The sequence below is a fragment of the Chelonoidis abingdonii genome, chromosome 11, assembly GCF_003597395.2.
Source record: "Chelonoidis abingdonii isolate Lonesome George chromosome 11, CheloAbing_2.0, whole genome shotgun sequence".
In the NCBI taxonomy this organism is placed as follows: domain Eukaryota; kingdom Metazoa; phylum Chordata; order Testudines; family Testudinidae; genus Chelonoidis; species Chelonoidis abingdonii.
The window spans coordinates 14750560-14773621 of record NC_133779.1 but is presented as its reverse complement, the minus strand read 5'-3'; the positions used below and the strand labels follow the sequence as shown (position 1 = coordinate 14773621).

General features: G+C 57.0%; 1 protein-coding gene and 1 pseudogene across 1 annotated transcript in view; both read left to right on the top strand.

Annotated features, from left to right (window-relative positions):
* The window catches only part of LOC116832365 (netrin-1-like), an 8409-nt gene extending 376 nt beyond the window's left edge, over positions 1–8033 (top strand). The window contains 6 exon segments of the mRNA XM_075070517.1: positions 60–704; positions 1304–1492; positions 1683–1832; positions 3125–3187; positions 4415–4495; positions 7705–8033. Coding sequence (XP_074926618.1) covers positions 60–704; positions 1304–1492; positions 1683–1832; positions 3125–3187; positions 4415–4495; positions 7705–8033 — 1457 coding nt within the window.
* Positions 8034–14167: 6134 nt separating this feature from the next.
* LOC116832364 (sulfotransferase 2B1-like) lies at positions 14168–21943 on the top strand (annotated as a pseudogene).
* Positions 21944–23062: the final 1119 nt, after the last annotated feature.

Here is a 23062-nt window from a genome sequence, read left to right as displayed (position 1 = left end):
CTGCGATGGGGCCGACCCTGCCGCCGCCCACCCTGCCGCCTACCTGACCGACGCGGGCGGCGAGGCCACCTGCTGGCAGTCGGGGCCGGTGGCCAACGCCAGCCTGATGCTGGCCCTGGGAGGCCGCTTCGAGCTGCTCTACGTGGCCCTCCGCTTCTGCTCCCCCCGCCCCCACTCCCTGGCCCTCTACAAATCCACAGACCACGGCCAGTCCTGGACGCCTTTCCAGTTCTTCTCCGCCCGCTGCCCCCAGGCCTACGGGCTGCCCTCAGCCTCAGTCGTCAGCAAGGCCTCGGAGCATGAAGCCATCTGCACCTCTGCCCAGACAGACCCCACACCGCTCGTGGGGGGGCTGGTGGCTTTCATGCCCCTGGCCGGCCGCCCCTTGGCCCGGGCCTTCGAGTACAGCCCCGTGCTCCAGGACTGGGTGACGGCCACCGACCTGCGGGTGGCCTTGGACCGCAGGCACCGGGGGCTGGGGCTGCGGGGCCGGGAAGCCTCCTACGGGGTGTCGGAGCTGCAGGTCGGGGGCCGGTGCCGGTGAAACGGGCACGCTGCCCGGTGTGGGGCCGTCGGGCCCGGCGGGGCCCCCCAGTGCCAGTGCCGCCACAACACGGCCGGCCCCGAGTGCGAGACCTGCAGGGCCTTCTATTGCGACCGCCCCTGGCAACGCGCCACGCCCAGCGATGCCCACGAGTGTGTGGGTGAGTGAGGGGGGGTACCTGGCTGCTAAGGGGGGGCACCCGGGCAGCCCAAGGGTCCTTCTTAGCACAGAGACCCCTAGTGGGGACACCAGGTAGTGCAGGCCGGGCAGCCCCAGGGTGCTCCTGAGCGCAGAGATCCCGCAGGCTGGGATAGTGGGTGGGGGGAAGGGGGCACTGCAGGTCAGGATTGGGGGGCACTGGCAGAGTTGGGGCCGGAGGGTGGAGAGCCCAGGGCTTGACTGTCAGGAGGCTGTGGGTCAGGAATGAGGGGCCCAGGACTGGGAGAACTGTGGGGCCGGGGGATGCTGTGGTTCGGGACTGAGGGGCCCAGGGCTGGGAGAACCGTGTATGTGTGGGGCGGGGGCTGCGGGGCGGGATTGAGGGGCCCAGGGCTGGGATAACAGTGGGAGGGGGGAGGCTGCATGTCGCTACTGAGGGGCCCGGGGCTGGGAGAACCGTGCTGGGGGGAGGCTGCGGGTTGGGATTGAGGTGCACCGGCACCTGCATAAAGGATGGGCTGGGTTTGCTGGTGTTTGAGGTGCCCCCTGCTGGGCTGGAACCTCGACTCCCCCACCTCCACCCCAACTCTATCTCCGCAGCCTGCGAATGCAACCGCCACTCGCACCGGTGCCGCTTTAACATGGAGCTGTACAAGCTGTCGGGGCGCAAGAGCGGGGGCGTCTGCCTGAACTGCCGGCACCACACGGCCGGGCGGCACTGCCACTACTGCCAGCCGGGTTTCAAACGTGACCTGGCTCGGCCCATGACCAGCCACAGGGCCTGCAAGGGTGAGCAACACAGGGCACTGCTGCAGGGAAGCTCACAACTTTGGCATCCCCATCTGGGCACTGCTGTGGGGAAGCTTGCAATGCTGGTGTTCCTTGGCTGGGCACTGCTGAGGGGAAGCTCACAGCACCTCCCCACCCTTGTGAGGCCTGCTGCTGGGATAGACATTAACCCTGCTGGTTTCCTTCCCAGCCTGCCAGTGCCACCCCATTGGAGCTGTCAGCACCATGTGCAACCAGACCACGGGGCAGTGCCAGTGCAAGATGGGCGTCACCGGGCTCACTTGCAACCGCTGCGCCCAGGGCTTTCAGCAGAGCCGCACGGCCCACATCCCCTGCATCCGTAAGTCTGCCCCTTAAACATACTGGCTGGGTATAATGCCCTAGACAGAACTCACGTAGGCTGCTCAATACGGTAACCAGGCTGGGCCCATATATTCTGCTCAATATAGTAACCAGGAAAAGCCCATATATTCTGCTCAGTACGGTAACCAAACTGGGCCCATATATTCTGCTCTATACAGTAAAGAGGAAGGGACATTTATATTCTGTTCAATATGGTAACCAGTCAAGCCCTTTATACTCCCTTCAGTAGGGTGACCAGACTATCTTGATGTTCGGGGCTTTGTCATATATAGCCAACTGAAACACACCCACCCCCCAGAAAGTGCCTCTATTTGTCACCCTAGTTAAGTGCAGTAAACAAATTGGGACTTGTATTCTGTTCACTACAGTAACCAGAAGGGGCGGTATATTCTGTTCAATATGGTAATTAGACAGTGCCCATATATTCTGTTCAATATGGTAATTAAATTGGGCCCGTATATTCCATTCAGTTTGGTAATTGGGTTAGGCCCATATATACTGCTCAATACGGTAGCCAGGCTGGGCCTATGTAGTCTATTGAATATGGTAACTGCAGAGCTTTCATTTTCCGTTGAATAGTGTAACGAGGTGAGGTCCCTATATTCTGTTCAATAAGATAACCACTTGTAACATAGTAATCCACCAATCAGATCCTGCCCAGAAAGCCCCGCCTCCTGGGAGTTTTTCAGGGGTCGGGGGATAAAATCGATGCTAATTCAGGAAGTGAACTCATATCTCTGGCTCTGACCTCTAGTTAGGGCACTTCAGGAAGTCCCGCCTGTAGGGGAGGAGCTCATTCGAGACATGACCTCATAGCTCTCCAGAGGTGTGGTATGTGGTGTAATGCACTCCAGGAAGGCCCACCTCTAACTGGGCCTGGGAGGCGGGCATTGTTAATTCAGGAAGTGACATCATGGAACTGGCACTGTCACCTGGCATGTGGCACTCCAGGATGTCCCACCTCCGGTGGTGGAAGGGGAGAGAGAGAGAGATGGTCATTCAGAAAGTGACATCATAACTCTAGAAGTGAGTCATCCATCCAGGAAGTGCAAACACTAATTCAAGAAGTGACATCATAGCTCATGACTTCAACCTGTCCTGGCAAATAGGCAAGGATCACGCCTGGAACATCTTTAGTGGCAGTCTGAGTGCATGAGTGAACCTTGCTCTCTACATGCATGAGATGGGGAGGGAGTGGCAGGATCATGCTTATTGACTCCACATGTCTCTCTTTCTCCCTGCCTTCTTCCCTCCATCCCCCTCTCCCAGGCGTTCAAGAGGTGATGACCACCACGGCTGCCTACCCCCTGGAGTGGAACACAGGTGCTTGGGGCAGGATGAGGGGGATCAACGATTGGGCGTCATCCCCCCACTCCCATTTCCCAGCCTCAGGATGGAGCAGTCACCCCCACCACTGTCCTTCCACCCGGTGCAAGACTCTGTAGGGAGGATGACTCCCTACTACTGCTGCCAGCTAGGGAAAGCTGCTTCTTTAGCGCAACTAACAGAGAGACATGGCTTTGGGGGGAGGGTTCAAATCTTGCTGGTAAGAATCAGTGGATGCCGAGCTGCAATGCAGTGTGGTTTGTGGAGCCTGCAGGTTCATGGCATGAACCAGCCAAATATGCCAGCTCTGGTGGAGAGGAATTTGGGGGGGGTGCCAAGGAAGGTGGGCATTTAGCAGATGGGGATGGAAGTGGGGCAGGCACGAGAGGTTGGAAGAAGGGAATGGGAGGAGGAGGACAATGGGAAGAGGAGGGGACTATTGGGGGATATGGCTGAACACATTTGTTGGGATACCTATAAAGAAGACCCTCCCCCAACAGAGTTTCAAGGTTCCAGGGGCTGTAGGCAGGAAGTGATGTCATAGCTAGTGCCCCATGATATATGGCACTCCAGGAAGTAGAAAATATAATTCATAGACCTAGAACTGTGACACGGTGTAGGACAATCCAGGCAGGTCCGCCTCCGAAGTGGGGGAAATGCTTATTGAGGAAGTGATGTCGTAGCTCTGGAGCTGTGCTGTAGGGTAAGACATTCCAGGGAATCCCTTCTAAAAGGTGGATGGTGAACACAAATTCAGGAAGTGACATCATAACCGCAGAATTATGTCCTCTACCTGGCACTCTAGGAAGTCCTGCCTCCAAGGAGGGAGGCATGCTAGTTCAGGAAGTGACGTCATAGCTCCAGAACTGTGTTGTATTATGGCATTCCAAGAAGTGCCGCCTCTGAGGGGAGGGGGGTCTGTGCTATAGGTTCCACCTCCAGCGGGGGTGACACATGTAATTTCAGGAAGTGACGTGATAGCTTAACAGCTGTACCATGGAGTTTCAGCCCGGCAGGAAATCCTGCCTCCAAGGAAGTAGGAATGCTAATTCAGGAAGTGACATCATAGCGCTAGAGCTGGAGGTCCCGCCTCCAGGCTGGAGCAGCAGTTGTGGGGGGTCAAAGGCATGATTTGGGATGGACCCTGGTTCATGAAAAGCAGGATGGGGTGAGGAGCCAGGGACGGGCTAACCCCACTGTACCCATGTGCCCCCATCTGTGCTCTCCCCCTAGGCACTGAATGCCAGTCTCACTGCAGCCCCTCCCACGGCCGCGTCCACATGAACCTGCGAAAATACTGCAAGAAGGATTACGGTAACATTGACCTGACATCATTATCTAATCTATCTATCTATCCCCAGCCATCCCATCTATCTATCTATCTATCTATCTATCTATCTATCCCCAGCCACCCCATCTATCTATCTATCTATCTATCTCCAGACACTCCCTCTATCTATTCATCTGTCTACCCCATCCACCTATCTGTCTCTCTCTCCTCATACATGTCCATCCTGAAGCTGGGAAATGTTATAGAAAGAAAGAAAGAAAGAAAGAAAGAAAGAAAGAAAGAAAGAAAGAAAGAAAGAATTGTGCATGAGGAAGAAGTAGATAGGGGGGTGGTGGGGATGATAGATGATTAGATAGATAGATAGATAGATAGATAGAGGGGGTGGATGGGGATAGATAGCTAGATAGCTGTGTCCCGAGATAGATGGATGTGATTTGTTCCCCAGCAACGCTCTGTGCAGGATCTGGTCTCTGCCCCCTGCCCTCGCTGTGACAATTGGCCAGCAGAGAATTCTCCCGCACTGCGGGGTTGACCCTGAGCTGGAGGCCGGGCTCAAGGCACAAAGGCCATTAGGAGTCTACGCGGTTTTCTCCCAGGGATTAGGAAGGGATTATCCAGATGAGTCACCCACTGCCCCTGGCCCCGGCTCCTGTGAGCAGCCAAAGAGCAATGGATCACACACACTCTGCACAAAGGATAGTGAGAGCCCAGCCTGCCCCACTCTGCCTCCACCCCCCACCTGTGTGTCATTCCCCCCACAACCACCTGTGTCCATCCCTCCTCCTCCACCACCCTTCCTCGCTTGCTCTCTCAGAGTCAGGCCCTGAGTGCCAGAGCCAAAACACCTTGGCAAGTCCGGGTGGCTGGCCCACTGGGCATGGTCAGGCACCATTAGTGGGAGAGTGGGGCTTTCTTCGAGGTGCTTAGAATTGCTGGGCATAGCAGGGTCTGATTGCTGTCCCTGGCTAGGAGTTGGGGCCACTTGAGGGTTTTATGGCATATATCACTGGGTATTAATCCACTTGGTATCTGTGGACATCACTGGGTGTTATTGGGTATCAGTATCTATCACCGGCTAGCACTTCATATTGTTTGGGTATCAATGAGTATTGTTAGGTATCACTGATTATCATGGTATTGTTGGGTTTCAGTGGGTATCGATCGATATCACTGGGTACTGTTGGTTTCAGTGCGTATTGCTGGGTATCACTGGCTATCACTGGATATTGGGGTTCAATGGCTATTGTAGGGTATCACTGAATATCACTGGATATTGGGGTTCAGTGGCTCTTGTTGGGTATCACAGGGTATTGTTGGTTTCAGTGCATATTGCTGGGTATCAGTGGATATTGGGGTTCAATGGCTATTGTAGGGTATCACTAGATATCACTAGATATTGGGGTTCAGTGGCTATTGTTGGGTGTCAGTGGATATTGTTGTTGTCAGTGGCTATTGCTGGTTATCTGGATACTGTTGGGTTTCAGTGAGTATTGCTGGCAGAGTTGGATATTGGTGGGTATCACTGGATATTGGTAGGCATTCTTTGGTATCACTAGGCATCTTCAGTATTGGCGGGCATTGGTGAGCACTGGGCATGATGGACACTACTGCGTATTGGTGGGTAAGTTTCACTGGGTATTGGAGTGCACTATTGGTCATTGATGAGTAACGCTAGGTATTGGTGAGTATCATTGGTTATTGGCAGGCACTGTTGGGCATCATTTGGAATCACTGAGTTTTGCTGGGTATCGCTAAGTATTGGTGAGCAGCAATGGGTATTGATGGGCATTGGCATTATTTGGTAATGTTGGGTGTTGATATGTTTAATTGAATATGGGTGAGTGTTGGTATCATTGGGGAATGTTTGACATCAGTGGATAAAGTTGCATATTGGGTCTCACTGGATATTGGTGGGCACTGTTGGGCATCATTGGGTTTTGGTGGATATTGGTATCAGCATCATTGGCTAATCATAGAATCATAGAATATCAGGGTTGGAAGGGATCTCAAGGGGTCATCTAGTCCAACCGTCTGCTCAAAGCAGGACCAACCCCCAACTAAATCATCCCAGCCAGGGCTTTGTCAAAGCCTGACGTTAAAAACCGATAAGGAAGGAGATTTCCTAGGTAACCCATTCCAGTGCTTCACCACCCTCCTAGTGAACAAGTTTTTCCTAATATCCTACCAAAACCTCCCCCACTGCAATTTGAGACCACTGCTCCTTGTTCTGTCATCTGGTACCACTGAGAACAGTCTAGATCCATCCTCTTTGGAACCCCCTTTCAGGCAGTTGAAAGCAGCTATCAAATCCCCCCTCATTCTTCTCTTCTGCAGACTAAACAATCCCAGTTCCCTCAGCCTCTCCTCATAAGTAATGTGTTCCAGGCCCCTAATCATCTTTGTTGCCCTCCGCTGGACTCTCCAATTTTTCCACATCCTTCTTGTAGTGTGGGACCCAAAACTGGACACAGTACTCCAGATGAGGCCTCACCAATGTCGAACAGAGGAAAATGATCACATCCCGCAATCTGCTGGCAATGCCTCTACTTGTACAGCCCAAAATGCCATTAGCCTTCTTGGCAACAAGGGCACACTGTTGATTCCTATCCAGCTTCTCGTCCACTGTAACCCTTAGGTCCTTTTCTGCAGAGCTACTGCCTAGCCATTAGGTCCCTAGTCTGTAGCAGTGCAATGCTCATGTTGGGTATCATTGAGTATCATTCGGTATTGGTGGGTATTATTGAGTATTGCAGGGTATTGGTATCTTAGTCTATTGTTGAGTATCATTGGGTATTGTTGGGTATTCATATCATTATCTATTGTTGAGTATCATTGGGAAAAGGTGAGGTTTGGTATCACTGGATAATGTTGAGTATTATTGTGTATTGTTGGGTATTGCTATAATTGACTAATGTTGAGAATCGTTGAGTATCATTGGGGAATGGTGAGGACTAATGAGTATTGTTGAATATCGTTGGGTATTGTTGGGCATTGGTATCATTGACTGATGGGTATTATTGAATATCACTGGGTATTGTTGGGTATTGGTATCATTGACTAATGGATATTGTTGAATATCATTGGGTATCAGTATCATTGGCTAATGTTGAGCATCGTTGTGTATCATTGGCTGATGAGCATTACTGGCTATCATTGGGAACTGGCATCACTGGCTAATGTTGGGGATAGGGGAGTATCCTGCCCCTTCCTGACCTCTGACCTCCCCCTGCAGTGCTGCATGCCCAGCTGCTGGCCATGGTGGAGTCGGGCGAGTGGTGGCAGTTCACAACCTCAGTGCTGGCGGTATATCGGCAGCGCCAGGTGCCCATCCGTCGGGGCGAGCAACCGCTCTGGGTGCCCCGGCAGGACCTGGCCTGCGGCTGCCTGCACCTCCAGGTTGGCAAGGCCTACCTGGTGATCGGGAACGATGCGGAGTCGCCCGACCCGGCACGCCTGGTGCTGGACAGGAACAGCCTGGCGCTACCCTGGCGCGATGTCTGGGCCCACAAGCTCCGTCGCTTCCAGCAGCAGAACCGGCGGGGCAACTGCCGGAGCCCCTGAAACCAAGGAGGTGGGATGGAAATACTGGGAACCCCAAGGCCAGGGAAGTGGGTGAGCCAGGCACCCCAAGACCCAAGGCAGGGTCTGTAACGCCTGGCGCAGCTCCTCCAGGGACTGAGATCCCCCATTGGCCCCTGAAACTGGGCCCATATCCCCTCCTCAATCCCCTAGACTCCCCCATATTCAGACCCTACCTCCCACGCAGGGCCCAATCCTACCTCTTCTCATCCGGCCCTACAGGGGAGCCCATCCCCACCCAGCTTCCCGCTGCCCCCTCACCCCACATTTTTGTAATCAGGTTGGGAAGGAAGGGGAGGAAATACCAAAGATGACCTTTGACCGCTGACCTACGGCCTGCTCTGCTCTTGCACTTGTACAAAAGATGAATGGAATAAAATGAGAAATTATTTTACTCACCGGAGAGTCTGTTTATTGGGAGGTGAGCGAGGTCCTGGTTAAAGTGTGTGTGGGCGGGAGGATGGAGAGGGAATGGGGCTCGGGGCCTCTCTCCTCTAGGGGGCGCCAGCTCCCATCCAGCCCCAGGGCAGGGACTGGCTGGGTCAGGGGGGTGGGGAAAGGGGTCTTTGATGTGCAGGTTCCCAGCTGCCCCACCAGCAGTGGGCGGGGAGGACACATCCTCCCTGAACCCAGCCTTGTTGCCATTGACCAGAACCAATTGTTGGGCACGGGTGTGAAATCGCCATCTGTGCCAGAGGGTCCTGTTACTGCGGGGGGAGGGGCAGCGCGTGTTCACCCCCACACAACCCCCCCGCCCCGGCCAATTCACACCTTCCTGCCCCTTCACTCCGCCTGCCAGCCCCACTCTGCCCCTCGCTGTGTGGGGCCCTGCACCGTCTAATCCCCCAGGTCCCTCTCCCCAGATCCCTGAGCACCCCAGCTCCAAAGGGAACCCTCAGGACCCAAAGGCCCTTCCTCCCCCCGAACACCAGAGATATGCACTCACAGCCCCATCTGGCCGGCTGGCTGGGACTCTCTGGCCCACTGTGTCTGCTGCACACACCCGGCTTGAACCGCTCTATGTGTCTGTCCCTCCATCCCGCTCACCCCATCTAGCCATCTATCCCCCCACACCTCCCATCTACCCATCCCTCCATCCTCCACGCCCCCGTCTATCCATGCATCCCCCTGCACCTCCCATCTACCTATCCCTCCATCCCCCTCACCCTGTCTATCCATCCATCCCCCCGCACCTCCCATCTACCCATCCCTCCATCCCCCTCACCCCATCTATCCATCTATCCCTCCGCACCTCCCATCTACCCATCCCTCCATCTTCCACGCCCCCGTCTATCCATGCATCCCCCTGCACCTCCCATCTACCTATCCCTCCATCCCCCTCACCCTGTCTATCCATCCATCCCCTGCACCTCCCATCTACCCATCCCTCCATCTTCCACGCCCCCGTCTATCCATGCATCCCCCTGCACCTCCCATCTACCTATCCCTCCATCCCCCTCACCCTGTCTATCCATCCATCCCCTGCACCTCCCATCTACCCATCCCTCCATCTTCCACGCCCCCGTCTATCCATGCATCCCCCTGCACCTCCCATCTACCTATCCCTCCATCCCCCTCACCCTGTCTATCCATCCATCCCCTGCACCTCCCATCTACCCATCCCTCCATCTTCCACGCCCCCGTCTATCCATGCATCCCCCTGCACCTCCCATCTACCTATCCCTCCATCCCCCTCACCCTGTCTATCCATCCATCCCCTGCACCTCCCATCTACCCATCCCTCCATCTTCCACGCCGCCGTCTATCCATGCATCCCCCTGCACCTCCCATCTACCTATCCCTCCATCCCCCTCACCCCGTCTATCCATCTATCCCTCCACACCTCCCATCTACCCATCCCTCCATCCCCCTCACCCCGTCTATCCCTCCATTCCCCCGCACCTCCCATCTACCCATCCCTCTATCCCCCTCACCCCGTCCATCCATCCTCCCGCACCTCCGATCCATCCATCCACCCTCACTCCTGTCTATCCATCTATCCCCTCGCACCTCCCATCTACCCATCCCTCCATCACCCTCCCCCCGTCTATCCATCCATCCCCCCGCACCTCCCATCTACCCATCCCTCCATCCCCCTCACCCAGTCTATCCCTCCATCCCCCTGGACCTCCCATCTACCCATCCCTCCATCCCCCTCACCCCATCTATCCCTCCATCCCCCCACCACGCCCCTGTCTATCCATCCATCCCCCGCACCTCCCATCTACCCATCCCTCCATCTCCCTCACCCCGTCTATCCCTCCATCCCCCTGCACCTCCCATCTACCCATCCCTCCATCCCCCTCACCCCGTCTATCCATTCATCCCCCGCACCTCCCATCTACCCATTCCTCCATCCCCCTCACCCTGTCTATCCATCTATCCCCCTGCATCTCCCATCTACCCATCCCTCTATCCCTCTCACCCTGTCTATCCCTCCATCTCCCTCCCCTCCCATCTACTCATCCCTCCATCCCCCCAGACCTCCCATCTGCCCATCCCTCCATCCCCCTCACCCCATCTATCCCTCCATCCCCCCTTCACACCCCCATCTATCCATCCATCCCCTGCACCTCCCATCTACCCATCCCTCCATCCCCCTCACCCCGTCTATCCATCCATCCCCCCCTCCATGCCTCCACAGGGCCGCCCAGAGGGGGGCCAAGTGGGGCAATTTGCCCCAGGGCCCGGGCCCTGCAGGGGCCCCCACGATAATATAGTATTCTATAATATTGCAACTTTTTTTTATGGAAGGGGTCCCTGAAATTGCTTTGCTCCCGGCCCCCTGAATCCTTTGGGTGGTCTGCGCCTCCCTCTGTCCATCCATCCCCCCTCACCTCCCATCTACCCATCCCTCCATCTCCTTCACCCCGTCTATCCATCCAGCCCCCCACACCTCCCATCTATCCATCCCTCCATCCCCCTCACCCATCTGTCTATCCATACGTCCCCTCTCATGCCTCTGTCTATCCATCCCCCTCACCCATCCATCCCACCATGCACTCCATCTATATCTATCTCCATCCACCCTATCTATCCCTGTACAGCTTCTCTCTCTCTCTCTCTTCCCATATACACTGCTCTATCTTCATCCATGTTTTGGGGGGGCAGGATACCGGGGTAGATGGGCCTGGGGGCAGGCTGATCTGTGGAGCAGCCAGGAGGTCGGATACTGAGGTGGATGGGTCTGGCGGTCTGATCTGGGGGGCAAGCAGGGGGCAGGTTACCGGGGTAGATGGGCCCAGGGGCTGATCTGGGGGGAGGCAGGGGGTGGGATACCAGGGCAGATGAGCCCCAGGGGCTGATCCAGGGGCAGGGACGGAGGGAGGATGTTGGGTTCGTCACCCCCAGCTAATCCCCCCAACCCCTTACAGAGGTGGGAGCGGGAGGGGTGTGGGCAAGTGCTGTGGGCTGGGGCAGGTGGGGAGGGGGCAGGGGGCAGGGGGCAGGGGGGGAGGCTGAGTGGGATGCTCTGTAGGTACCTGGGGGGCGCCGGGGGCTGCTGGCAAGGCCTGGCACAAACCCTCTGTATGGGGCACAGTGCCCCCGAGGGGTCTCAGAGCCAGCCCCACCGCACACTCCAGTCCCCTAAGCGGGGCCCATCGCCAGGCACAGCCTGCCCCGCGCCCCCACTCCATTTCTAGAGCCTTTTCGCCCCCTAGTGGACGGTTCCCCGCACAGCAGCCGCAGACATTGGTGCAGGGGTTATTTGCTAGTGACAGGCCGCGACTCTGCAGGCGATAAGGGGTTAATCCAGGGGAGGGGGGGTTCAGCCCCGTTCCGCAGAGAGGGAAACTGAGGCACCAATGCTGATAAGCCCAAATGGCTGGAGCGTGACAGAGGGCAGGAAGGACTCCTGGGTTCTCTCCCCAGCTCTGGGAGGGGAGTGGGGGTCTAGTGGTTGTGGGGGCTGGGAACCAGGACACCTGGGTTCTCTCTCCAGCTTGGGGAGGTGGGTGAGGATCAGGAGACTGGAACTGGTGCCCCTCCCCCTGTTAGCTCAGCTCCGCGCCCGAAGGTCAGTGCCCCAGCCCCTTAAATTTTGGGTGGTGTCTTTCCAGGGCAATTCAGCATTGTCCCTGACCCTCGGCCCCGGCCCCACTCCATGTGGGAACCCACCTGCCAGCCCCTGGCACAAGGGGTCCCTGTGTGAACCTGGCCGGGCCCACAGGGAAAGTCCAAAGCAGACTCAGGCATCACACAGGACTCCCACAACACCGGGTGACTGGGCCACAAAACAGCAGCTGAAATGCAATGCTGAGAAATGCAAAGCAATGCCCATTGGGAAAACATAATCCCGACTATTCGTACAGAACGGTGGGGTCTAAGTTAGCTGGGCTCTTGGGGTCACTGGAGAGAGATCTCTGAAAACATCCGCTCAATGTGCAGCAGGAGTCGAACACCGAACAGCCTATTGGGAACCATTAGGTAAGGGAACCATCATAAGATAAAAATATCCTAATGCCGCTATATAAATCCCTGGTCTGCCCACCCCTTGAGTCCCGTGTGCAGATCCAGTCACCCCAGCTCACAAAAGATACATTGGAATTGGAAAAGCTGCAGAGAACAGCAACAAAAAGGATCAGGGGGCTGGAAAGGCTCCATATGAGGCGAGATTAATAAAACTTGGACTTTTCAGCTGGGAAAAGAGACGACTAAGGGGGATATGATGGAGGTCTAATGAATCGTGACCGGTGTGGAGAAAGTAGGGTGACCAGGTGTCCTAATTTTATAGGGACAGTCCCAATTTTGGGGTCTTTTTCTTATATAGGCTCCTATTACGCCCCACCCGATTTTTCACATTTGCTGTCTGGTCACTCTAGGAGAAAGTGAATAAGGAAGTGCTATCAATGCCTTCTCATTACACAAGAACTAGGAGTCACCCAATGAAATGAATAGGCATCAGGTTTAAAACAAGCAGCAGGAAGTATTTCTTCACCCAACGCCCCATCAACCTGTGGAACTCACTGCCAGGGGAGATTGTGAGGCCAAAAGTATAACAGGGTTCCAAAAAGAATGAGATACGTTCCTGGAGAACAGGTCCATCGGTGACTATTAGCCAAGATTAGATGGACAGATGGATAGATAGATGGAGTGGATGGGGTTAGATAGATAGATGAGGTGTCTAAGGATAGATAGATTGATAGATGGATTGATTGATAGATAGATGAGGTGTCTGGGGATAGATAGATAGATAGATGGCGGGGAAGGGGATGGGGATGGGGATGGGGATGGGGATGGATAGATAGATAGATATATAGATAGAAGTCCTTCCCATACTCTTAGGCAGGCTTGGAAGGTTTAAGTTTTTTATGGGTGAATGTCAGTAAACATCAATTTCACTGCGCAAACCAGAAAAATATTTCCATTGATATTATAAAATCATGACTAGAGAAACTAAATCAGGAAGTATTATTAACTCCTTCTCCTAACACAAGAGCTAGTGGGTCACCCAATGAAATGAAGAGGCAGCAGGTTTCAAACAAACCACAGGAAGTGTTTCTTCACCCAACGCACAGTCAAGCTGTGGAACTCACTGCCAGAGGATGTTGTGAAGGCCAAGACCATAACAGGGTTCAAAAAAAGAACTAGATAAGTTCATGGAGGACGGGTCCTTCAACGGCTATTAGCCAGGATGGGCAGGGATGGTGTCCCACGTCTCTGTTTGCTAGAAGCTGGGAACTGGTGACGGGTTGGATCAGTTGATGATTCCCTCTGGGGCACCTGGCATTGGCCACTGTCGGCAGACAGGACACTGGGCTGGATGGACCTTTGGTCTGACCAGGTCTGGCCATTCTTAACTTCCTGCATCTCCTCATCTGCTGTCATGTCATAATTATCATCTGACCTCTCCATGGCCTCACACCACCCCCATCGTTTTGCACATCTCAATATTTCAGTGGATAAAAATGCTTAAACCGCATCATTTTGTGCCACTCTGGCCCTTTCACTCAACACAAATCTCCTGTAAGGTGCCTGGAGCCCCTCCCCTGGCCCCTCTCAGCACCTCTCCAGCAGCACAACAGGGGAAATGCCTGAAAATAAACACTGCTGTGACCCGTGGGGATTATTAAGGAAGAGTAGGGCTGGCAAGGAGCCGGGCCTGCGAATGCCAGATGGCTGTAGCCAAAGAAACACCCAGTGGGGGCACCCCTTTCGAGTCGGATGCGAGCCAGAGAGCGCGCAGGGAGCACCCCAGGGATGGGACCGTTGCTGACAAGTACAGGCCGCGGCTCTTTCCCAGCTCCCTGAAGCGCGCGGGTCATGTGTTCCATGCTCCCCTGGGCTGGGCAGCCAGCCATGGGGCGCAGTGCTCGCGCGCGCGCACACCAACACACACACACAAACACACACACACACAGCACAACACACACACCAGGGCAGGGCAGGCTGGCGTGCTCAGCACACACACACACATCACCACCAGAGCAAGGTACACCCATACGACATAGGCAACATGCGCACACCGACACACACAAACCCAAACATCCACAGGCAGGGATGGGAAACATCATAGCAACAAACACAGCAGGGGGCAGGCATGAATGCTGCACACACGACAACAATGCGCCACACCGAACAGGGAGAGGACAACAACACACAATCACCCAGGGGGCAGGAACACACACCATCACACAATACACACCGCCAGAAGGCGCAGGCACTACCACCACACAACCACATACACCCTAGCAGGGGCAAGGGGCGCGGAGAGACACACACAACAAACACCAGCAGGGGCAGTTGCTAGCACACACACCACACCACACACCACACACACACACAGACACAACCACCCGCAGAGGCAGGGACAACAGCCAAATACACCACAACCCAGAGGGGCAGGACGAACGTGCGCGCGGGCTCCCAGGGGGGCGGGAGGCACCAACTGTTCTCGGACCCTAATGCAGGCAAGCCCCCCCGGGATCCCCGCCCACTCACTAGCAGCGGCCGGAAGAAACTCAGGCTAGGGTTTGCCCGGGGAGATTCTCCCACCCAGTCGACCCGGATTCACACACGCCCATTGATGGCAGCGGCGGCCGCAGGAACCCACGTGGGCTCTTTGGGTGGGGGCGGGCTGGCCAAACGGACACAAGACAGAGCCTGAAGGACCCGGGCGGGAGGTTGACCTAGGTAAGGGCTGGAGGAGGCCGGTGCCCTCATCCCGCCTGACAGCCCCTGCCCCCCAGCCCCGCCAAGTGCCCCTCACTCCCGACCTGCAGCCCTTGCCACCCCCCAGCACACCGCCGCGTGCCCTCAACTTCTATCCGACCGCCAGCCCCTCCCCCAGCCCCCACCCTGCCCCTCCACTCCCGGAGCCTGCAGCCCCTGCCCCCACCCAGCCCTCCCGATGCCACCGGTGCCCTCCACTCTTCCTGACGTTCAACTCTCAGTCCAAAATTTGCCTGCCCTCCCTCCTGCCCTGCCGTTGGAGGGTCCCTGGGGCATTCCTGCCCGGGTGTGTTGGGATTTGAGGGCTGGAGGAGGGGGCGGCTCAGAGATGGGATTGGTAAACAGGGATTAATGGGGAGGGGGACCAATAGAACACCAGTGCTTGGTGTGCCGTGCTGAGAGTTCCCCGTTGTCCGCACCACTTCCATGGCTGTACTGGGCCCGGCTCGCTGCTGTCGAGGGCTCATGCCTTCCGGACCTCTAGAAGACGCGTTGATACACCAGTTCGGCTTCCAGGTGCGGGACAGACGTCTTACTGTCACCTCCCAAATGAGTGGAGACCCCCCTCATCCCTTACTGCCTTGTACCTCCACTTGCCAATTACTACCCTGTAATTCCCGACATCCGGAGCCCCACCCCATATCACGAGAGCCCCCCTCTGCCTGCCATACCTCCCCTGCACCCCCACACCTACCCCCAAATTGTGTGAGGTCCCCTTGGACCTTCCCCTGGAGACCCCCACTGCACTCCACACCTATCCCAGCGCAGATGAGACCCCCCCCCAATTCCTGGAATCCCCCATTCCTCCCCAGCCCCAGCTGCCCCCTACACTGCGTCCCCCATTTCTTCCTCCCCCAGGCATCCACATACCTCCATCCCATCCCTAGCTCCTGCTACCAACCCCCCTGCACTCTGGCCCCCAGGATCCCGTCTGCACCCCCAGAACACCAGCATCTGTGCCCCTCAAACTCCACTTACATCCTCTGAACCCTGGCACAGCCTTTGAGCACCCGGCCATCTCCCCTACCCCCTGGGTCTCCCCACCTTCCCTACCCCCTAACTCCCCCTCCACTCCTCTGACCCCCAGGATCCTAGCTTCCTATCCCATCTCCCTGCAGGTCCCCCTCTTTGTACTCCATTCCCCACCCCATGCTTCCCCCATTCCTGGCTCTAACCACTCCCGCACCTGAGGACCCCCTACTACCACTCCCTGGGGCCTCCTCCCCCAATATCTACCCAGCCCCCCAGCTCCATCATTCTCCCCCAGGCACCACCTGGATGCAGGAGCTGCTGACTCTCATTCACAGTGATGGAGACCCCCGGCTGGCACAGTCAGTGCCCTCCTGGGAGCGGGTGCCCTGGCTGGAGCAGACCACAGCAGCCGGGTTCCTGGAGAACAGGCCCTGTCCTTGGCTCATCTCTTCCCACCTGCCCTGCAGCCTCTTCCCCATCTCCTTCCACGGCTCCAATGCCAAGGTGAGGGGCTGCGGGTCGGGAGTGAGGGGCACCGGCAGGGCTGGGGGGGAACAGGGCTGGGTTAGCAGGGGGCTGTGGGTCGGGAGTGAGGGGCAGGGTGGGGTTAGCATGGGGCTGCAGGTCGAGAGTGAGGGGCACTGGCAGGGCTAGGGGGGCAGGGCTGGATTAGCAGGGGGCTGTGGGTTGGGAGTGAGGGGCACCGGCAGGGCTAGGGGGGCAGGGCTGGGTTAACAGGGGGCTGCGGGTCGGGAGTGAGGGGCACCAGCAGGGCTGGGGGGGAACAGGGCTGGGTTAGCAGGGGGCTGCAGGTCAGGAGTGAGGGGCTGTCTCAATCCCTGTCCCTCTCCCAGGTGATCTATACTGTGAGGAACCCCAAGGACGTCTGTGTCTCTCTATCATTACTCTAAAATGGCCTCGTTCCTGGAGTTCCAGGAGGATTTGGGGGAATTTGTGGAGCTCTTCAGTGCAGGTAAAGGTACCAGGCAGTGCGGTGCAGTGGTTAGAGCAGGAGGGCTGCTGGGAGCCAGGACTCCTGGGTTCTCTCCCTGCTCCCGGAGGGGAGTGGAGGCTAGTGATTAGAGTGGGGGGGGCGGGGCTGGGAACCAGGACTCCTGGGTTCTCTCCCTACTCCAGGAGGGGAGTGGGGGCTAGTGGTTAGAGCAGGAGCTGGGAGCCAGGACTCCGGCCTGGGGAGCTGCGTGTGCCCAGGCTGTTATATCAAAGGGTCTTCAAGCCCAGCCTCTGGGTCCCTCTGTTCATTTCATACATAAATTGGCATTTTACCCTCGTTCCCTAACACCACCTTACTTCCAGCGCTGTTCAGCTGGTGGTTCCCGCATATCAAGGGCTGGCTGGGCCTTAGGGACCGGCTCAACTTCCTCCTCCTGACCTATGAGGAAATGCATCAGGTGAGAGACTAGCACCAGAGAGAGGTGGGGCCAGAGAAATACCCCCTCCCCTGCCACTGTGGGTCACACCCCTGGACTCATCCACCCTGGTATCTAGCCGCCTCCCCTCCCCCACCTGATCAGACCCTGGGGCCCAGCCACCCCAATATCCCACCCCCTCCCTGCCACCTGGCTCAGAGCCCCAGCTGGGCCCTTCTACCCTGGTGTCCCACCCTCTCCCTGCCCTCAGATCAGCCCCTGGGCCCATCTACCCCAATATCCCACCCCCTCCCTGCCCTCAGATCAGCCCCTGGGCCCATCTACCCCGATATCCCGCCTCCTCCCTGGCCCCAGATCAGCCCCCTGGGCCTATCTACCCCAGTATCCCACCTCCTCCCATCAGCCCCCGGCCCCATCTATCCTGGTATCCCGCCTCCTCCCTGCCCCCAGATCAGCCCCCTGGGTCCATCTACCCCGGTGTTTCGCCCTGTGCCAGGACTTGCGGGGCAGCGTGGAGCGGATCTGCTGGTTCCTGGGCAAGCAGCTGGACGTGCGGGCGCTGGACGGGGTGGTGAAGAACACCTCCTTCCAGGCCATGAAGCAGAACAAGATGTGCAACTACAGCCTGGGGCTGGAGAACATCATGGACCAACGGGTCAGCCCCTTCCTGAGAAAAGGTGGGAGAGGGGCAGTGCCCCTGCCGGGCAGCAGGGGGTGCTGTGGGGGGGGGGACCCAGTTACCCCAGCCTGGCCTCTCCCAGCAGGGGGCGCTGTGGAGGACTCCCTCACCCCCTCCATTCTCTGCTTCCCGCTGGGGTCCCTGGTGACTGGAAGGGGCACTTCAGGATGGCGCAGAGCCAGGCATTTGACCAGCTCGACCAGGAGCAAATGCAGGATGTGAGCGTCCGATTCCCCTGGGATGAGGCCTGAGGGGTTGCCGGCCCCCTCCACCGGACAGCTACAGTCTGTAGGGACCCCTAGATCCGTGTGTGTGGGCACCTGAATAGTCTGCAGAGCCGGGGCTAGAACCCAGGAGTCCTGGCTCCCCCCGCCCGCACCCGAGCCCTGCTTTAACCACTAGACCCCACCCCCAATCCCAGAGATAGAACCCAGGAGTCCTGGTTTCTGTTCCTGGCCTCTGTCACTCTACAGCCATTTGGGCTCATCAGCGTCTGTGCCTCAGTCTCCCTCTCTGTGGAATGGGGCCAAACCCCCCTTCCCAGGCCCTGGATTAATCCTGTAGTTGCGTGTCACTAACAACCCCAGCAGGAAAGTGTGCGGCTGCTGTGTGGGGAACCTGCCACCAGGGGGCGAAGCCTCTCCAGAAATGGAGGGGGGGGGCAGGCTTTCCCTGGCAATGGGCCCCGCTTAGGGGGGCTGGCTCTGAGGCCCCTTGGGGGCGCTGTGCCCCATACAGAGGGTCTGTGCCAGGCCTTGCCGGGGCATCCCTCCCCCAGCCCCACAGCGCCCTCCCAGGTACCCAAAGAGCATCCCACTCAGCCTCTCTCTCCCCACCTGCCTCAGCCCCCAGCACCTGCCCACACCCCTCCCCTTCCCAGCTCTGTAAGGGGTTGGGGGGGATTAGCTGGGCTCGGGGTGACAAACCCAACATCCCTCCATCTCCGGCAGGGGCTGCAGCCTGGAGTCCCCTTCCTCCATCCCTGCCCCCGGATCAGCCCCGTGGGCCCATCGACCCCGGTATCCCGCCTTCTGCCTCCCCCCAGATCAGCCCCCTGGCCCATCTCCCAGCATCCCACCCTCCCTGTCCCCGGATCAGCCCGCCGGTGCCACTCTACACCCAACTCCATGTGACCCTTTCAGGTTACTACAGGGGTACGGGTGAATCAGCAGTGCAGGCACTTCTGTGTTCACAGCGGGAAATGCGAGCCCCCTCTGGGCCTCACCAGGCCTGTCAGCAGGGCTGGTTGGTGCCTACCAGCCTTAGCATTATCCTGTGTGGATCCTGGGAGCGAGCTAAATTTCATGGAGATTAAATCTACAAGGGAGGTCACTTCTAACACCACAGGTGCAATAAGTGGATGGTCACATTAACACTCCCTATATCATGAAACCTACAAACCGCTGCCAGCTTCATGCTCCAGCTTCCATCCAGGCCAATCACCCGATCCATTGTCTACAGCCAGCATGAGTACAACGCATCTGCTCTAACCCCTCAACAGAGACCACACTACAATCTCCACAAGATTCTCAAATACAATACCCGCACGAGGAAATAAGGACAGATCACAGAGCGACGTGATACCAGAAGCCTTCTACGAGACAAACAAGAGAAACCACAGATCCCTGACATCACAATACAGCCCAGACTAAAACCCCCACCAAGCATCTCAGGGATCTACAGCATCCTGGACAATGTCCCAACTTTTCAACAGGCCTGGTGGACAAGGCCAAATCTTGCCCACAGAACCCAACTGAAACGTATCTCACCGTAAGCACACTGCACACTATAATCTAGCTCAGGATAATCCATGCAACAAACCTCGGATGCAGCTCTGCCACATATCTACACATGCGACACTATGCACAGGACCTAACTAGATCAGCACACATACGGTTCATTCACCATGTCCATCATGAATATACGCCATCTATTGCAGCAATGCCTCTGCTGTCATTCGGCCAAATGGAAAGCAATCATACGGAAAGGATAATGGACAAATCAGTAATTAGGAATGGCATAACTACAGAAACCTGTAGGAGAGCACTTCAAGCTCCCTGGGCCAACACTATAAGCAGACCTTATGTGGCTACTCCTGCAGCAAAAAAACTCCAGGACAGCTTCAAAGAGAATGTGAGCTTCAGTTCATCTGCAAATTGCACCACAGCCAGGATGAACAAAGACTGTTGAGGCTTGCAACTAAAGAACAGTTTCTCCTTCTTAGTTTTTACACTCAACTGCTAGAACAGGGCCTCATCCTCCCTGATTGAACTAACTTGTAACATCTAGCTGTGCTGCCTATCAATATATACCTGCCCTTGGAAATTTCCCACTCATGCATTGCACGAAGTGGTATCACCCACGAAGCTCATGCTCCAAAACGTCTGTTAGTCTATAAGGTGCCACAGGATTCTCTGCGGCTTCTATGGAGATAGTTACCCGTCCCCCAACCACCCCAAGGTCTGCTCTGTTCTTGGGGCACTGGCCTATCCAGCCTGTCTGTCCCCAGCCCCTCAACTGCTGGGGGGGGGGGGCGCTTTGCACTTGGATCGACTGCCTCTGTGGGAGCCGGGCCCCCCTCTTAACCACCGTCCCCTCAGTCCAGCCCTCTGCTAAGCACTCGGGCTGGGGTCGTGTCTGCAGCAAAACCAAGAGTCAAACAGAAGCAAGTTTAAGGCTTGGAAAGAGAGACAAGAAAATACAAAACGTGGGGTAGGGTCTGCGCTTATTCCTGTTTAACAAGCAGGGTAGGGTCTGCACTTGTTCCCAGTTAAACTGGTGCTCATAGAACCCATAGTTATTACCAGTTAATAAACAGTCTGGAAGGTGTAGTAATTACTAGTTAATAAATGGGCAAGAGTCATAAACACAGTCCGAGCCTGAATTTATTCCCAGTGTCCTTTCCTGGCCAAGAAGGTGTTTCTTCCCCGCTGGTCTTCCTGGTGCCCAGCCAGTGTTTGTCCCACTGGGAGAGCCTGGATCCACTTCTCATGAGAGGCTTACCCTGGCAGAGTGTCTTCTCCGTAACAGAGCCCGTCTGGGGGCCGGTGCCCCCCCCCATACGCGGTTCCCCCAATTTCCTCTCCGGTAACACAGAGAATTTTGTTAATTCACTTCACCCCAATGGGCCTCCCCACCCCCTACTCAAAGCCTTTCTCTCGGGCACCTTGGCTAGGGCGTCCGCACGTGGCTGAGCTGGGCCCCAGATGTCCTTACTCCTGGGTGAGTTAGCACACAGGGCCACACTCCCCTCCCAGAGCTGAGTGAGAACCCAGGAGTCCTGGCTCCCAGCCCTCCCCTCCCCCTAAACACTAGACACCCCACCTCCCCTGCCAGAGCCGAGAAAGAACCCAGGAGCCCTGATTGGATGGTGGGGGTGTCCCCAAAATGTGTCCAGTGCCTGAATCCCAGTGCCAACCCCCCTCATTCTTCGGTGGGGAGCAGCACAAGGGGGTTCTGTTATATTGGGCGAGGTCTTTTGTTAACCCCTCCCCCATTTTTCTTCTCTTACAGTGGCTGGCACATAGGGCCCCTGGATGCCAGCCAGCAGCCCCATAGCTCCAGCCTCCCTACAGACTGTGCTCCAGGACTCCCTACCATGGGGCATTCCCCCCTCATTCAGGAGAATCCCCACCCCCAGGAAAGCTGCAGCATTCCACATGTCACATGGATAGATCACTGGGGGCAGAAGGGGGGTGGAGATAATTTGGGATAAGCCCTGGAGGCCCCCTTAATCTAGTTTCTGAGAGGCTGTACCCCAAGATTCCTGGAGCCCCGCACAGACAGCTCCTCTCTCCAGACTGCTGCACCCCAAGACTGGGGAGAGAGATCCATACCTCAAGAATTCCATCTAGATGGATTTGTGGGACCCCTTAACTGTCCATTCAGGACACCCCAAATCTCCCCCTACCTCCTGGAAAAGGGAGCCCCCGTAGTTGGTCCCAGGTCAAAGAATGGGACCTCAAATTTCACTTGGGGATCAGACACAGGGCCTGTACCCCAAGATCTGCGAAGGGGAAGAATGCGTGGAACCCTTAAACTGTACCCAGAGGCAAGTTCATGCCATTAGGGGGCGCCCTGCGCTGCGGATGTAATGAGGGGGCTCGAGGTGACAGCAGCCCTAACCCAGTCCAGGATCTGGACTCCCCCAAAGGAGTCCCAGTCCCCACATTTGTAAATAGCCCCAGCAGAGTGGGGAGGTGCCTGGGGGCTGCTGGACTGAGTAACCTGGAGCTCTCGGTCCGCACAGAGTCATGGAGAGGATCAAAAACTCCAATTCGGTCTCTGTGCTGAGTGAGGGGTCCCCGTATACCCAGCCCCCGCGCCGCGCCCCACCCCAGAGGTGCCGCAGCCCATCACCGGGCGAGGGGTCCCCGCGTCCCAGCCCGGAGGCAGCTGGGTAAATAATCCGTGCTGCGCTGCGGTTTTTCCCAGCAGTGACCGTCACCCGTGTGTGTGGGGCGGGGGAGGGGGGGAACAGTGCAGAGCAACTACTGCAAAAACCTACACCCCTGTCTCTGCTGGAGCGCAGCGTGGCGCCCACAAAGCACCGGGGGGCGCTGTACCCCTTCTGACGGAAATCCCTGCACCCTGCAGTCTCGGCCTCGGGGAGGGCGGCTGGGGAGCAAGACTCCCTGGTTCTCTCCCTGACTCTGGGAGGGGAAGGGGTCCAGTGGTTAGAGCGCGGGGGATCTGGGAGCCAGGACTCCTGGGTTCTCTCCCTGGCTCTGGGGCGGGGGCGGGGGAGGGAACGGGACTCCTGGAATCAGCGCCGGCCCTGACGGGCCATGAGATGC